Source organism: Rhincodon typus, chromosome 1, assembly GCF_021869965.1.
Source record: "Rhincodon typus isolate 14 chromosome 1, sRhiTyp1.1, whole genome shotgun sequence".
Lineage (NCBI taxonomy): Eukaryota > Metazoa > Chordata > Chondrichthyes > Orectolobiformes > Rhincodontidae > Rhincodon > Rhincodon typus.
In genome coordinates, this window is record NC_063332.1 from 150,510,595 (window position 1) to 150,525,335 (window position 14,741).

A 14,741-nucleotide genomic window follows, 5' to 3' on the forward strand; every position below is an offset into this window, starting at 1 on the left:
TCTAGTGGACACAGAAACACTTGAGTTCTGTTATATACAGTCAATATTTTTATTCAGCAACTCTAAGGTATTAATGAGGTTTATTTAACATATATAATATTGCTTTAATATCTCCTTATCAAAGTATCCTACCCATACTTTGGTGTATGCTGGATGATTGTTATGAGAGAAGTGTGGGGGACTTGGAAGTATGCCTCTATATTTTTGCTCTGCTTTTTCCAGAAGACCAACATAATTTGACAGGAAATTTTACCATTCCTGTTAGTTTTCACTGTCACTTTTGGGAAGTACTTGATTTATTCTATAGCTAATCGAAAGTGATTCTTGATTCAGAAGTCCTTTCTTATTTTAAACATTGTTGCCTTCTAGGATAGTTACTACGGACCTGAATTGTGGAGTTTAATCTCCTCCTTTAATCTATTGTCATATTTCAACTGGTGCTGCATTTTATGAGTAACTAAATGGTACCTGTAATGCTGGAAAATTATTGATTACTGCCATAGTATTTGGAGGCATATGGAGTCAAGAAAAGAATACTTTAATCATACATTAGAACAATTGATTTACAGTAAGGCATGGTTTTGATCAGATTTGGCAAGTAGGACCGTACATAGTCAATATAGAATTTAAAATTAATTCTAATATTTTGCCTAGTAAATTACCCTGTGAGAAATATTTTGCGCAAATAATTTGTGTAATATGAATCAACTCCTTGTATATAGTTTGAGTGGAGAGATTTTCAGAAATAGGCTAAGGAAATTAAAAAGTCTATCCAAAGTGAATATACATGATGCATTTTCCCTGTATATGCTTTATTTTAGTGTTTTTAAGTAGTTAACACTTCTATATTCTGCTAGGTTCCCAAGACACAGCTGATATAAAATCACCGACCAAACGAAGTACTCAGAAATATATCATAGAAGGTCTGACTGAGAAATCATCATTGATAATGGAACCATGGGACAGATTGTTTGAAATTATGTCTGTTGTGGCAATGAGGTGTGAGTGGCAGATGGACAAAGCAAACAGGTTAGAATTCTAATTGAGCAAAGCCCCCTACTACTTACTTGGCTAAGTATTGTAGAAAAATATGCTAAACTACACATCTTTTAATATAACAATCAGTACATAGTTTACATTTTATTTGTGGGATTGGTGAGTGTTTTAAATAATGTACTGGTTATTACAGTTTATTGATTTGTAAAAACTTCACAAATCAGAAGTCAAATTTGATCTGTTAAGGTGAGATCTTACACAAAACAAGAAGGTATGATTCAAATGATAATACTTTCAATCTCCACTTAAATGCTATTACGTTTGTAACTTAGAGATAGTAGGAACTGCAGATGCTACAGAATCCGAGACAACAAGGTGCAGAGCTGGATGAACACAGCAGGCTAAGCAGCATCATAGGAGCAGAAAGGCTGACGTTTCGGGCCTAGACCCTTCTGTGTTCATCCAGCTCTGCACATTTGTAACTTAGGTTTGCTTTTTATTGCTGATAATGATGGTGTCCCTGAACAGTCATGTCGAGACATTTCACAGTTTTGGCTAATGCCAAGAGTCACTGGCATCATCTGCACGTGAATAGGCAGCAGCAGTCACTTTCTGGGGTTAGCTTCAATTTTTTGTGCCTTACTTCCTCCAATTAATGTAGAACTGACAAAATAGCTTTAGAAAATAATGAATAAATTACTATGTCAGTTTTGCTATGTTTACAGAAATCTTTCAGAATCAACAGACTATTAGCTACATCATCGTTGTTAGCTGAATATCAAGCTGCCTAGCTTTATAGAAATTGAATACCCTGAATATGTTATTGAAATTACCTGAGTTAATCAAGATAAAAATCTGATTTCTTACTACTGTGGAGTATTGTTGAAAGTCTCTAAGCTACAAAGAAAAATTGTTTATTTGACATTTTGACGTTTATGCATTTATCGCTTCTCTGAACTTACTCCTTTTGTCCCTTAAGTTGCTGGTATTTTAGTCTAGACAGGGAAGTAAAGAGCCCATTATCTTTGTGAAAATGCAGTTTTAATTCGAGCACAATAAGAATTGAAAGGAGAATAAGCATAATTTCTCATTGTGCTGAAATCAAGACTCGCTGCATGTTTTCAAAACTATTGAATGCTTTATCTTCCTTCAGTCTTTACTTCTTGATGATCTAAGAACCTAGCTTTAACTACTCTTTATTTTCTGTTTTTCTCATGATATATTAAACATTGATACTTTACAATTCCTTTGCTTCCTCAATTTAAGAAAAAGTTTTAGTTGCGTTGAAGCACTGATTCCTCCTCAATTGACTTTGCTACCTATAAATATGAACATTAAAAGTGAATGACAGAAAATATTGATTCAGCATGTGCATTGTACTCTTATTGAACTGTATTGTTCTTTCTGTGCTAACTGTTCAAAGTATGTACGTAGAACACAAACATTTCTTAAACTGATTGCACATCAAATGTTGCAGCTAGAAGTTCATTGTACTATTGAGTGATTTTTTTTGTGCAAGTTTTTCCTTTCACTAATCCTTGAGTTCTAAATTTTCTTTCAAATTAATCTTTCAGGAACTGTGGTGAAATTCTGCATAGGATGAAAGATTTATGCAGGTATATAAACAACTTTGATGATGAAGGTCACAGGAAGTATAAGCATCAAGTTGTTTATTCTACACTGCTGATTTTCTTCAAGAATGCATTCCAATACGTCAGCAGTATCCAGCCATCTCTATTTCAAGGTTTGTTAAAGGATTCCTATGAAAACATTATCCAAAATTGGAGCTCTTGTGTCTGTTGGAGTTTTCAAATTTTATAACGAAGTTATTTGTGGTATAGGTGTATGAGAGCTATTGCATACTCATGTTTTGTTGGCAGTTTGTGGTTATGTTAAAATTGCGTGACATAAAACAGAAGATCGTTGCATCTTTCTTGACCAGATGCCACTATGTTGACCTATTGCAGAAGTGACTCTTGTATCGAATTTCAATTAATGACTTTCAATCATTGTCTGCATAAAATTCTTAAAGTATGGAAAAATGTCATCATGAACACTTGTAATCATACATGAAGAAAATAAACTTGCATAAGTTATTTTAGGCAATACAACTTATTTTTAGTTTAGGATTGTTGAATTTTAACAGATTCAAGCTTTAGACAAGCTTTAGCTTTAAGCAAATTAGCTTAAATGATTGCAGTGGAAGAACTGACTCTTTAAGAAAACCAGATATACAAAACTAAGTCCTAAGCTCTTTGATCCTGAATCTTGTGGGGCTGGGAGGGCATACAGAGTGTATCAGGTAAATGCATGATGGGACAGCATGTGTATGGTTCTAATTGATCTCCAAACTCCTCCTCCCATTCACTGCTGCAGTCTGCTTAATAAAGGTGCTCCCACAGTGCTGCTCGGGGAGTTTCAGGAGTTGGATCTAATGGCAGTGAAGAAATTGTGATATCTTTCTGAGGTAGAATGTGATGTGACTTGGAAGGGAACTTGCAGGTTGTAGAGATAACAAGGTGTAGAGCTGGATGAACACAGCAGGCCGAGCAGGAAAGCTGACGTTTCAGGTCGAGACCCTTCTTCAGAATTCGGCAGTTCCTACTATCTCTTGCAGGTTGTAGGGTCCCATTTGCATGTTGCCCTTTTCCTTCTAGTTGATAGAGAAACTTTGGTAACTTTGCAGAGCACCAAGTAGACGTAGATATGTTTTGTTGATATTGATTCTATTTTGTGGATTTTGATTTAACAGCTACAATAATTTTCTTTTTAGCATCCAGTCCTTCTAGCAACCAAATTCCCCTTATTTTGTTGGATGATTTGTCAAATATCTATGGTGATGTGGATATCGATAGAAGTAAACATATTCATAAAAGGCGGAAACTTGGAGAAGGGAGGGAGAAAACACTGGTGAGTAACGTACATCCCCTGGATTTTTCATTATTTTTGCAAAGTTATTGTTGTCTTAGCTGTAAAAAACCAGATGTCCATACAATTTTGTAATATTGTTCTTGGTGATTATCTGCAGTTATGGATCAGCTTCCTCATGTTTCCTAATGACACCCGATAGTTCCTCTCTTAACCTTTCCTAAATCATCCAATGCCTGTAAGTTATTGAACTGTTTAACTGATATCCAATCTTAGATGAGTTACAACGTTCTCCAGTTAAACAGTCAGGTAACTGAAGCTATTGCTATTGTCATTTGCTGTAAACTGTGCACCTGCATCACCAATTCCTTCATTTTTCTCCCTCCATTGCCTTGGGCTAAGCCTTGTTGTTCGCATTTTCAAAGTCCTATTTGACTAACCTGTCATTGGCAATCACTTGCTAACAACAATATTTGTCTACCTAGGAAACTCCATGTCACTGGTCATGGGTTCTTTGACTCCTAGCATGGCTTATGAGCCTGATCCTAGAGCCACATCTCCAACCGTGCATTTGACAGGTATATCTGGGAGGTGGAATTGGTCCTTTTGCCTTGAGATCTCTGCCATTTCTTTTTCTGTCAGGTATTCTCAAAGAATTGTCCCTTCATACAGGAGTTTCCTCCAAGTCTGTTCTTTTGAACAAGGGTCTCCCATGTGTTGAGAACTGTGTTGCATTTCTTTAGGGAAGCTTTCAGGGTGTCTTTGAAACGCTTCCTTTGTCCTCCTGTAGTTCAAGTGTCTTCCTTGAGCTTGGTGAAAAAGATTTCTTTGGTAGTCATAACTAAAGCATCATAAAACTTGTGGCTGGCTCAGCGGAGTTGGGATCAGATGATCATGGCCTCGATGCTAGTACTGTTAGCTGCTTTAAGGATGCTGATGTTAGTATGCATATCCACCCAGCTGGAGTGGAGAATCCATCTTAAACAATACTGATAGTACTTCTCAGGTCTAGAGGTAGTGCCTATATGCAGTCCAATTTTCGGAGTGATATAGATAAGTTAGAAGGATGAATGCCTAATGCACAAGGACCTTGGTATCAGCACAGATGTCACAATTGTTGAAGACTGCCATCAGATGCCTAAGGATAACAGTGATTGCAGATTGGACGCAAGGTTGAATCTCTGCATCGATGTCAGCCTTAGATAACAGGGAGCTTCCAAGTAGGGGAGATGTTCTACGTTTGAGAGGATTTCTCCAATGACTTTAATGACTCCAATGACCATCATTTTCAAAAGAGAAGTGGAATCATGGAACTACTGATGAATCTCTTTACTCTACATTGGCCTGGGATGGTTTGGTAAAGGATTTGCACCTTCTTGAGGTTGAGGCTGAGACCAATTTTTCAGTATGCTTCTGCGAAGGCATTACGTGAGGCTTGACGATTATCTTCTGAGAGAGCAGAGATGGCATTGTTATGGCAAACTGAAATTCCACAGGCGAGGTCAGTGTTATTTTCTTGGATTTCAACTGGTCGATGTTGAAAATTTTTCTGTTCGTCCTGTAGACAGTGTCCACACCACTGGGAAGCTTGTTCTTAACCAATGGTGGCAGTAAGATGGAGAAAAGAGTAGAGGTAATGACATGTCCCTGTTTGACCCCTGTCTTAACCTCAAAGGATTTTGCCATATAATCATTGGTGAGAACTGTCACCAACATCTTGTGGTAGAAATGGAGGATGTTGATGAATTTCACTAGACAGCCGGCCGTTTACAAGATCTTTAATAGCACTTCCTGTTTGAATCAAAATACTTGGTCAGGTGCTTGAAGGCTATGTAGAGTAATTTGTGTTTCTCCTGGCGTTTCTGTTGGAGTTGCTGAGAAGTGAAAATCATGTCCATAGGACAAGAAAATGTCCCTGCCGATCCTATGGACATGATTTTGGTTGGAAGCCACACTAGCGTTTGGGGAGGATTTCCTCTGAGACTGGAAGAAAGCATCCAGTTGTGTTTGGATGATGATCTTCATGCCAATGTAGAGTAAGGAGATTCATGAGTAGTTCCATGATTCCACTTCTCTTTTGAAAATGATGACAATAGCAGCATTCACTGAGATCGGCAGGGACATTTTCTTGTCTCCCAGATTTTAATGAATGGTTGATGGAGATGGCAGGTAAGCTCTGCTTCTCCAAGTGTGTGCCTCCAAATTTGCTCCACTTCTCATTTGAGTGCCTTCCTTGAGCTGCGCATCTAATCTTTCTGGCAACAAAGTTCCTCTTATTTTGTTGGACAATTTGTCAAATATCTACGGTGATGGAAACATAGAGAAGGAAAGGAGAAAACACTGGTGAATAACCTAGATCTCCTGGATTTTGGAAAATTGTTCTCTTAGGTGTAAAGAGCCAGGTCTCCATATCGTTTTGTAATATTGTTATATATTGCTTGTTTTTATTATGTTTATTTTTATTAACCTCATACCTAAAATTCTTAGTAGTGTGTTCATTTTTCATTGCTTGACCCCACCTGATATCGAACTTTCTCCAACTTACCTTTCTCCCCTCTAATTCTCCGTTTAGAAACCTCGTCATTCAAGGATTCTATCCTTTTGGTTGTCACCTCTTCTCACTCAATGTAGATTCTGTATCTGTATGCTTACGTTTTCTCTTTTTCTGAAAAGACTTTGTACTACAGCAAATTTATGTGAATTAAAGTCGGTTTTGGCAGTGGTTGAAGGCATTTCTAATGAGGGATTTTCCAATAGTAGATAGAAGAATTTACCCGATTTCATTTGATTAATTTGTTACCAACTGAACCACAGAGGGAAGTTTTTTACTTTTTCTGTGAGAAAGAAATATCCTAGTGCACATACTGAAGGTCCATTCTAACATGAAACATCGAGTAATGTAAACTGAAGTGTCATCGTATACCCCTTCCCTTTCTTGCTTGTCAAATTAACAACATTTTCCAATTGTGCCTTCCATTTTCTATCAACATATTCAATCTATTTCAAATGACCAAAACATTTGAGCTCTTTCTGTCAATTTCAGACTGTCTATCTCTCACCAAACCAATTTCAACCTGTTGTAAGCAACTTGCCAGATATAATAGACTGGCTTCTTGGCACACCTCTCATGGCTTCCTGAATCCAGGGTCACACATGGTTGATTTATGTTGCTGTGATCTCACAATGGAAGGGGGACATTTAGGCAGTGAGAGATCTAGTTGCTGCTAAATTATCCAATTATGCAACGTTGAGATCCAGAAGCTTACAGGAAACTGTTCTTTCCAGACACAACATTTGGTTAATGTAATTATATTCTAGTGTTTTAACTGGCTTCACAAATCAGTGGTTTTGTAAACATAGTCAGGAAATTGAATCCAGACTCTTGCGTAAATAATGATAAAACTATCCTTGGACCAGCCAGTCTTCCAAGTAATACTAAAGACGTTAATGCCCTTTCTTTCTAAATCTTGATGGATAAATGCTTTAAGTATATTTTCAGAATTGTGGAATGTATCAGTTGAGGGTTATGCTGTAGCAACATACTTTACAATTTTACTTCAGAGTGCAGCTTGATTTCAATCATTCAATTCTCTTCACTACAAAAAAATACTGTAGAAACTATAGAAAAGAATACCAAAAGAGGATGATTTATGATTCAAGATATAAATATGCTCAAGCTAATGTATAAGAAAGCTCCTAAAATACCTTACAATGTAGTAAATTTTGGAATTCATAGAATCCCTACAGTGTGGAAACAGGCCAATTGGCCCAAGAAGTCCACATAGCCCCTCAGAAGAGCATCCTACCCAGACCTGCCCCCTTACCCTTTCCCTGTAACTCTGCATTTCCCATGGCTAATTCACCTAACTTACACACCCCTAGACACTACAGGCAATTTAGCAGGCCAGTCTACCTAACTTGCACATCTTTAGACTGCAGGGGGAAGCCAGAGCACCCAGTGAAAACCCACGCAGACACGGGGAGAATGTGCAAATTCCACACAGTCGCCCGAGGGTGGAATCAAACCCAGGTCCCTGGCACTGTGAGGCAGCAGTGCTAACCACTGAGCCACCATGCCGCCCAACATTGTTGTTTCCTGTCTTACGAGTATTTTATTCCTCAATGTGTTGATTGCTAACGATATTTCCTTCTACCCGAGTGCCAGAGTACTATTTGCGGTACAGCATGTGAATCCTATACAACTAAAATGGGTTTATTATTCACGTTGATTTCAAATACTTGGGATTTTTTTCAAGCTGGAACTTTGATCCTAAAGGGCTCTTTGTTCCAGGACTAAATGCCAGTTTTGGGGGGAGTGGGTCTTTGGAGAACACCGTGACCAGTCAGTTTCTTGGCTATGCTGTCTGAATTATATAGAGTACTGTTGCCATTTTTAATTTCTCTGCTGACCTGAGATCCAGAAACCTCTAGTCTCTTGGCAACTGTGTAATACAATGCAAAGGATTAGTTGACTTTCTTATTTGATGAGAAGTTGTTCAATCAAAGTCCTGGTCAGTAGCCTGTTTACTTTAGCTATACATATTGTCATCAACTAAAAATCATCCAATTGGCCTTTTACATTGCTAAGTTAAGGGTTGGGGACAACTACTGCTGACCCACTACCACAAGTGATCTCATTCCATTTACCACTTGCATCCTGTCTTTCTCGACCACTGGGGATTTGCAGTTGGAGCAGGGTGAATCTGTTACTTTGCTGTTGCAGTTCAGACCATTTGTTTTGCAATTACATATCAGAGTTATACATCATATAATAGGAAATTTATAGACAACAATATATATTCAAACAGAATCAATTATTATTCCTGTTATGACGTTACCGTGCATCAGAAATTGCAGAGTTGCTCACAGTGCACTTCTGAGTTCTTTTGTAAATGGCAAACATTGTAAAGACTAAAATGGTCCTGTGAATTATTCACGAGTAGCAACAGAGATACCATTATGATTATCCACAATATTGGGTTGGTGCTCATTAATTTAAAAATATGGCCAAATGGCTGCTACATAATTTCAACCAGCAATAGAATTCAGATTAGAAAACTATCCGACATGTACAGTTATGGATCAGACAATGATGATCTGTCATGTACACCAGTGCACTGCTTGTATTGGTAAAGGTGCTTTAATTCCTCTCTCTCTATCTATGTGCAGTCCCAGAATCCACAGCTGGGCGGGGGAGGAATCTGCCCTACATAGTGGAACTTGTTGGTCTTGGAGTTTTGGGTGGGCAGCTCCAAGGGTGTTTTTGGTTAGAGGGACTAGACATCCTCTGCCTGTCGTGCCAGATGCAGGCTCACTCTCCTCAACTTGAACTCCTGCAGGGTTGCAGATTGCAGGCAGGGTGGAGGCCCAAGCACCTCTGGCATGTGCCAAGAGGAAACCACATGCAGAGGGTGGGGTATATGTTTTTCTCCTTGCTAGGAGCAGCATGGGCCTGATAGCTTTATTGAACTTACCCAATGTGTCAGTTTCCGGAGTATCTTCAACTGTCTGCCTACTGCTTCTTACCTGTTTGTATATTTGAATGAAGTTATTAATTGCCAACAATGTGGGGGCAGCTTCTGCAAAGGCTCTGAGCAGGTTTCTGGACACCAACAGTTCAATGCCAGCAACCTGAGGCATTCCTTCCTCTTCACCCACAGAGATGTGGCTGTGGTGTACTCATCAGAATGTGCTCCTGACTGTACTCTAGCTACAGTCTCCGCCCAGGCGGAAGTATCTGAGCTGGTAGAGGGTGCAGCAGATGGCTTTGATCCGAGAGATTTGATCTCTTCATGGCAGCGACTGTGCAGTGCCAGTGATGCCTGCAGGAGATGAGGGAAAATGAGTTGAGAAATAGAGGTAAAGGTTTATGCATGTTAAGGATACATTCCACAGTCGTGGTAATAGGAAAGCAGTTCAGCACTTCGCAATCAATCATACTTGGGTGGCAGGGCATGGAGGTCTCTGCATCATGACCTGAGTGGCTGTGATTCTCTGCCACGAGAAAATGGAATTTCTCTTTGTCTGAGGAGGTGAATTTCAGACCCTCTATCGCTCATCCCTATTGTGGACAGTTTTCTAAGGGAGGACTGAGTGAGATGAAAATGGCTGGCAAAGCTGTTTAAACTATTGTAGGTGGATGAAAGATGTGTCCCAAACGAGTGCATGGGGAACACAGAGATTAGTAATTTGGAGGATTTGGGTGGTTGAAAAGGAGTAAAGGAAGATGCTGCACTCAATAGTGAGATTGTATAACATGAGCCTTGGTGGAAGGTGACAGAATGACAGTAAGTGTGAAGTAGCAGAGAGAAGGTGGTGCACTGACCTTGCAGAACACAGAATGACCTTCTTCCTACATTGCTGGGCATTCCTTCAGACCTGGGTGGCAACTCTGACCATGCTGGCAGGGCCTGTTGCCTTGATGTTTTCTGGCAGTCCTGAGGAAAGAGAAAAACCATCTGCACTACCATATCCACCAAGACGTCTGCTGTCAGCAAATCAAGGGGAGAGCGTGCCTCTGTTAGCTATCCAAGATGATTCTTCTAATTGTAATTCTTAGCTGGCAGTGATTGACCTGGTGACCTAAGCTGGCAGTGTTGGAAATCCCAGAAGATTCCAGTGGTTGTGAATATTTGTACTGTTGATGAGTGTAAGAAAGTGCAAGAGAAGCACCATATTGGGGTGTTGCATACATAATGAGATGAACAGTGTAAAATTGAGAGAGACTTCACTAGAGCTCATGTAGACAAACCCTCAGTGAAATTTCCTGAAATTGACACATTGCTGATTTTTTTTTTTGATAATTTCAACCCTATTATGACACTTCATGCAAAGCACCTTTAACCACTCCCATTCCCCAAGTGTTGCTGCACGCAACTTTTCCTTACTGTCAAATCCTCTCGTTATTGTACAGCTATCTTCTCACCAATCCTTAATTGACAGTCTAATCTGGTTTACATCTGGCTGGCATACAGCATTTAGACCTCATTAGTTAAAGTCATAAAGGACATGAAACTATCAGTGGTATTAATAAGTTTAAAGGGTGCTCAGAAAGATAATGGGGTAAGTGGTAACCCTGAACATTGGGATCAATTCAGAACCCAGCAAAGGATGGTCAAGAAAGGGAAAGAGAATATGAAAAGAAGCTAGCAAGAAACAGAAGGGTGGACTGTAAAAGTTTCTTGAAATATGTGAAAAGGAAAATATTATCTAGAACAAATGAGGATTCATTACAGGTGGAAACAGGAAAATGTAAAGTGGAGAGTGAACAAATAGTGGAGAAACTAAACAATTGCTTCGGGTCTGTCTTCTTGAAAGAATATACAGAAAAATTGTCAGAAATGCTAGACAATCAAGGCTTTGTGAAACTGAGGAGCTGAAAGAAATTAGTATCAGTAAGGAGGTAGTACTTGAAAAGTTAACTGGATTGAAGGTTGAGAATCCCTAACACCAGATGGACTACATCCCAGGGTATCAAAGGAAGTGGTCGTAGAAGTAGTAGATATGTTGTCGTTATCTTAAAAATTCCATAGTTTCTGCAGACTGGAAAGTCGCAAATGTGAAACCACTATTTAAGGGAGAAGATGGAAACAGACCTGGTAGTTTGATGCTAAGAGTAGAGAAATGTTATAATCTGTTATAAAGGATGTTATAACTGGCCATCTAGAAAATAATGGTAATATTGAGCAGAGCCAATATGGATTTTATGAAACGGAAATCTCATTTGACAAATTTTCTGGAGTTTACAAAAAAGGTTCCTGTTAGCATAGAGAAAGGACAACCGTTAGATGTTGTGTATTTGGATTTTCAGAAGGCTCCTGATGAGATCTCATACAGAATGTTTGTAAACAAAATTAGAGAGTATGTGGTTGGGTGTAATATTTCCAAGAATAGAAATAAACAGGTAATTCTCAGATTGCATGCAGTTACCAGTGGAGTATCACAAGGATAAGTGCTAGGGCAATAGTTGTTCAAAATCTGTATAACTGATTTGAATGTGGGAATCAGTTGTAATATTTACATATGTTGATGACACAAAACTAATTGGGAATGTAAGTTGTGAGGAATGTGCAAAGAAAGCTTCATGCAGACTTTGACAACTAGGTGAATAGGCAAGAACATGGCAGATAGAAAATAATGTGAAGTTATCTAGTTCTGAACAAAAAAAAGAATAATCTTAAATCATGAGAGGTTGGAGGTGTTGGCATACAGGTGCAACAAGCAATAAGGAAGGTAATTCTTATGTTAGTTTGTATTGAAAGGGTGTTTCAATACAAAAGTAAAGATATTTTGATGCTATTGTATGGATCCTTGGAGTGACTGCACCTGGAGTGTTCAGTCTTGGTCTCTTTTTTCCAAGGAATGAAATACTTGCCACAGTAGGAGTACAATGGAGGGTCACCAAACTAATTCCTGGGATGACATCATTGTTTTATGAGAAGAGAGTTGGGGTGGCACGGTGGCTCAGTGATTAGCACTGCTGCCTCACAGCGCCAGGGACCTGGGTTCAATTCCACCCTCGGGCGTCTGTGTGGAGTTTGCACGTTTTCCCCGTGTCTGCTTGAGTTTCCTCCGGGTGCTCCAGTTTCCTCCCACAGTCTAAAGATGTGCAGGTTAAGTGGATTGGCCATGCTAAATTTCCCATAGTGTTCAGGGATGTGTAGCTTAGGTGGGTTAAATGGGAATGGGTCTGGGTGGGATGCTCCAAGTGTCGGTGTGGACTTGTTGGGCCGAAGGGCCTGTTTCCACGCTGTAGGAATTCTATGAATTCTATTCTATGAAACTGGGGTCTGAATGGAAACTTTCTAGAGTTTCAAAGAAAGAGGAGTAATCTTACTGGAACTTGCAAAGTTATTACAGGTACAGATGTTTTCCTGGACTGGCAAGTATGGAACCTGGGAGTATAGTCTCCGAATAAGGATAGGCCTTTATGGACAGAAAGGCAAAATTTCTTCATTCAGAGGGTGATGATTCTTTCAATTTCTCCAAAAGGGCTGTGGAAAGTCAATCATTGAGCATGTTGAAGACTGAAATTGATAGGTCTCTGGAGGCTAACAATATTTAAGGACATGGAGAATATATGGGAAAGTGGCATTGAGGTAGATATTCACTCGTGATCGATGTTGAATGGTAGAGCAGGCTCGATGGTTTAATGGCCTGTTGCTGCTCCTTTGTCTGAGATGAGAGATTGTTCCAGTCTCAGCTGCGATGTGGATCTGTTTAACAAGAGTTTCAAGGAGCATTTAGACTTGTTGTTCAACAGAATTTGTTCTAACAATACAAAACAAATTCAGAATAATATTAATGGGACATTAACATTAGTATGAATGGGATCAACTCTATAACCATATAACGGCCAATCAGTGTTGATTTATAAAGTGTGGAATATCAGTCATTGGATTTTAGTGTGTTTATTATTGTGGGAAAAGTTCTGGAATGTAATGAAATGGCCCTAAAAATACATTTCTATCACTTGATTAAGATGAATTGATTGTTTTTTGAGGCTCCGCAATTAACATATACTTGTTATTTTCAAATTATTTCACAGATTGAACTATGTAATCAAAAACTGTTGCACATTTTGCATTCTGCATGAAAGCAGCTATGAATATTTGTTACCTTGCTTGCTGAAGCTTCAGATGTGTAACAACGACACATTTCAAAGATTTTTGACTTCTTCAGGTCTTTTTCAATAATTCCACAGAAACTCTGTATGTGAAATGTGTTCTGGCTGAGCTTCACTCTTTCCGTATTGGTGATCTTGAGTCATGAACACTAGTAGCTCCAGTTGATCTCTTGTATGAAGTGAGGGCACCTGGAATGGTGTCATTTTGGTTTAATTCAACTCAGAATTTTTACTTAGGTACAGAAAAAATTATAATATTTTAATATCTACTTTATTAAAATAGTTGATTGCTGCTACCCATATCAAGTTAATAATTTTATTAATGAACTCCAGTAACATCATGTGTGTCATAAATTTTGAAGCTGATAAAACAATTGAAAGCTTCAATTTGTGCACCAGATAATTAAGCTTGTTTGATTTTTTTTTCCCATACTGCATCTTGTTTTGATGCTAGTAAAATGAACCACTGATTCTCTCAGGTAATGACATTCACAGATAAACGGTAATAAGTGAAAACAGTCTTGGATTTATTATTTATGGACAGTCACCACTAGTCTCTCATAATTTTTTTTTAAGTATCAAGAAATTTGTCAGTAATAAAGACTGTTATTTCACATATTTCATGACAAACCGTTATGTACATTTGAAGTGTAGTAATTGTTGCAGTGTAGGAAACTGTCAAATGAATTTGTGAAATGCAGTAAATAATTTGTTTTTGTGATGTTGACTGAGGGATAAGTATTGATCAAGACACTGGGGATAACTCTCCATCTCTTCAAATAATGCTGAGAAATCTTTTGCGTCATCTGCTAAAGAAAAACTGGGACCTTGGTTTGGTTTAACATTGTATATAAATGACTGACTGTATTGCTGTCAGTATAGCATTCCCTCAGTTCTTCACCGGAATGACAGCCTGGACTTTCATGCTCAAGTCCTGGAACAGGACTTTAATTTACCAGCTTCTGAATCAGAGACAAGAGAGCTACTAGCTGAGCCATCTTAATGTTTAGTTAGTTAATCTCTTTTCAAATGGATTAATGATCACACCTTCTTCCGTATTCTCTGATGTGGATTATAACATTCATAATTTCTGGGCGAGCTAGTATTTTGGTGTTAAAATCGAATCAGAGATAGTAGGAACTGCAGATGCTGGAGAATCCGAGACAACAAGGTGCAGGGCTGGATGAACACAGCAGGCCAAGCAGCATCATAGGAGCAGAGAGGCTGACGTTTCGGGCCTAGACCCTTCATC

The 14,741-nt window shown here is 38.7% G+C and overlaps 1 protein-coding gene across 1 annotated transcript in view; it reads left to right on the plus strand.

Annotated features, from left to right (window-relative positions):
- Positions 1–14,741, plus strand: part of ints10 (integrator complex subunit 10) — a 63,873-nt gene that overhangs the window by 18,591 nt on the left and 30,541 nt on the right. Inside the window, exons 7-10 of the mRNA XM_048609914.1 lie at positions 858–1,029; positions 2,571–2,740; positions 3,770–3,910; positions 5,429–5,474. Coding sequence (XP_048465871.1) covers positions 858–1,029; positions 2,571–2,740; positions 3,770–3,910; positions 5,429–5,474 — 529 coding nt within the window. The remainder of the gene's footprint in view (positions 1–857; positions 1,030–2,570; positions 2,741–3,769; positions 3,911–5,428; positions 5,475–14,741) is intronic.